Genomic DNA, 2760 nt, shown 5'->3' on the forward strand with positions numbered 1-2760 from the left:
GAGCACATGCGAAGCGGTGTATCCCATCAAACATCCCTGCTTCTAGGGGCACTGGAACAGAAAGCACAGACTATGGCTGTTCCTGTCTCCAGAGCAAAACAAGTGACCTCACCTGACCACGATATTCAGTGCACTCTTGCCTGATTGTGGTCCCCAAATGAGCTCTGGGTGCTGTCCCACCAAAGCAGGGAAGCTAATTCACAGCCCCACCTACTGCTGAGTAGAATACTCAGTCCTGACCATGCAGTAAGTTTGACCAGGTAACCATGAAGTTCATTCTATAGACTCAGTTGGGCAGGAAACCAAGCCAGCAATAGCACCCCCCGCACCCCCTACCTCAGCGTTCAAACAGCTGCCTCACCCAAAGATATATCCTAATAGCAAAGGGTCTATCTTTGCTATTAGGATCTCATCTGTCCAAAGATATTACTAACAGACATGTCCAGAAAACCAAACTGAACCTGTAAAGCCTGGAAGAGGAGACCACACTCCAGTGTGCAGGTACCAAGGATCATGAAAAACCAGGTAAATATGACACAACCAAAGGAAACTAATCAAGCTCTAGTACCTGACACTAAAGAAATGGAGATCTATGAACTATCAGATAAAGAATTCAGAGTAATCCTTTTGAAGTTTAGTGAACTACAAAGATAAATGAGATTAGTTAGAACAATGCATGAATAACACGAACTTTGGCAAAGCAATAGAAACCATCAAAAAATAAAAACTCAAATCCTAGAACTTAAAAATTCAGAAACTAAACTTAAGAATTCCAAAGCAGCCTCAACAGTGTACAAGAAAGAATTATGATCTGGAAGATAGGACATTTGAAAGTATCCAGTTAGAAGAACAAAAGAATGAAGAAGAGTATAGAAAGCCTACAGGAATTATGAGACCTAATGAACCACCCCCCCCACAAAAAAAAAAACCCACCACCAATATAATAGCCCCTCATCCATAAGGAATATGTTCCATGACTCCTCTATTAGATGCCTGAAATGTGGCTAGTAGTACTGAACCCTATACATTATACCTACGACAAAGTTTAATTTATAAACAAGGCACAGTAAGAGAGAGTAACAATAATAAAATAGAACAATTGTAAACAATATACTATAATAAAAGTTATGTAATATGGTCTCTTTTTCAAAGTTATCTTACTGTACTACACTCTTCCCCTTTGGGGCCATTAAGTACAAAAAGGGTTACCTGAACATAAGCACTGTGCTATCGCAATAGTCACTATGACAATGACATAGATATGCTGGACAAAGGGGTAATTCATGATGAGAGAGAATCATTGATTGGCTGCCTCCTGCACACCCCACACTGGGAATTGAGCCCACAAACTGGGCATGTGCCCTGACTGGCAATCGAACCGTGACCTCCTGGTTCATAAGTCAATGCTTAACCACTGAGCCACACCAGTGGGCTAGACATATCTTTAAATTTCAAGAAAATTGGAATTAACTCAAACAGTAATAAAATATGCAGAAGTTAACATCCTTATATAAACTTAAAGGGCAGTAAGATTTAAGGATATAATTAGGACACATGCTCAAAATGCAGGCTTCATTAACTGCTCCCCCAGGTCATAGAAATGCTGTGTACCTTATTATCTCCACCGGAGACGGCCAGAATGTTGGCTGTGATGGACCAACTCACGTGCCACACAACATCATTGAACTTGTGCAGTAGTTTGGGAGACCACGTATTGCTTGAGGCATCGTCACAGGTCCAAATGAACACACGGCCATCCTGGGAAGACAGGAGAGTCAGGAGATGGGGGCAGTTTTCATGTCTTCAAAGTCACTTTCTTGTTTCAGTTCCCTCTGCTCTGTCTATACTTTCTCAACTGAGTTAGTCTGGCTGCCTAAAAACCAAGTTCAGAGAATGAGAAGGGAGAAAAAAAACACACAAAACCTCTCAAAAATAGGACCAAACAAAACAGGCACAAATGATATATATAAAAGGCCTCGCTTAATTCTGGCCTGGGGTGTTGGGTAGCCTATAATTAAAGGCTTGTCCTTGGTCTTACTTTTGTGATCTGCCCGGGAAGAGTGGGTAGTAGATGAGCCCAGGTCTTAAGACTTTCCCATTGCCCTGGTCCTTGTTTGGGAACAATCTCTCAGAACTGTACCTGAGCACTTCCATTCTCTACTCACACAAGCTTCAGCAGGGGAAGCTGGTCCTACTCTTGGCTCAGTGGAGGCAAGCCACTGTGGCTTCATATCAAGAGTTCACTGCGTGATGACCGGCTCCACCACTCTGCTATCTACACAGGCCCAAAGGTACTTGTTGCCCTGCTCTTACCTTTCAAGGACTCTCCCCGAAGGGGACTGTAAGGGCTGATGGGACTCACTCAGAGATTAAATAATACAGGATGCCCTCGGGGGTCTGACTGACCTGGGAACAACTGGCGATGGTGCTGGTGGGTAGACCAATGGAAGGGGCCCAGGCCACATCTCGAACCCAGTCACTGTGTGCCTCTAGCTTCTGTTCCTCCTTCCACTGGCCATCCTCTTCTTCCCTAAAGGGGAGATCAGAAGAGAATCGGGTAGCAGCCCATGAGCCTTTCCCACACCTCTATTGTGCACGTGGATCACATTCCTTCTCCACATTGTAAGCTCCACAGGGGCTGAGCAACTATTCCATTTGTCTGATTTCATATGTTGAGTCTGCAGAGTTTTATCCAATTCACCAGCTATAATGCACTGCTTTTCCATAGCCAAGTCAGCTCTAGCAATTAGGAATTAGGGA

The 2760-nt window shown here is 43.8% G+C and overlaps 1 protein-coding gene across 1 annotated transcript in view; it reads right to left on the minus strand.

Moving 5' to 3' along the window:
• The window catches only part of SEC13 (SEC13 homolog, nuclear pore and COPII coat complex component), a gene marked incomplete at its 5' end in the record, with an annotated part of 21520 nt that overhangs the window by 1533 nt on the left and 17227 nt on the right, over positions 1-2760 (minus strand). Inside the window, 2 exons of the mRNA XM_015560343.1 lie at positions 1612-1758; positions 2407-2530. Coding sequence (XP_015415829.1) covers positions 1612-1758; positions 2407-2530 — 271 coding nt within the window. The remainder of the gene's footprint in view (positions 1-1611; positions 1759-2406; positions 2531-2760) is intronic.

Source organism: Myotis davidii, unplaced genomic scaffold (genome assembly GCF_000327345.1).
Source record: "Myotis davidii unplaced genomic scaffold, ASM32734v1 scaffold73, whole genome shotgun sequence".
Taxonomy (NCBI): domain Eukaryota; kingdom Metazoa; phylum Chordata; class Mammalia; order Chiroptera; family Vespertilionidae; genus Myotis; species Myotis davidii.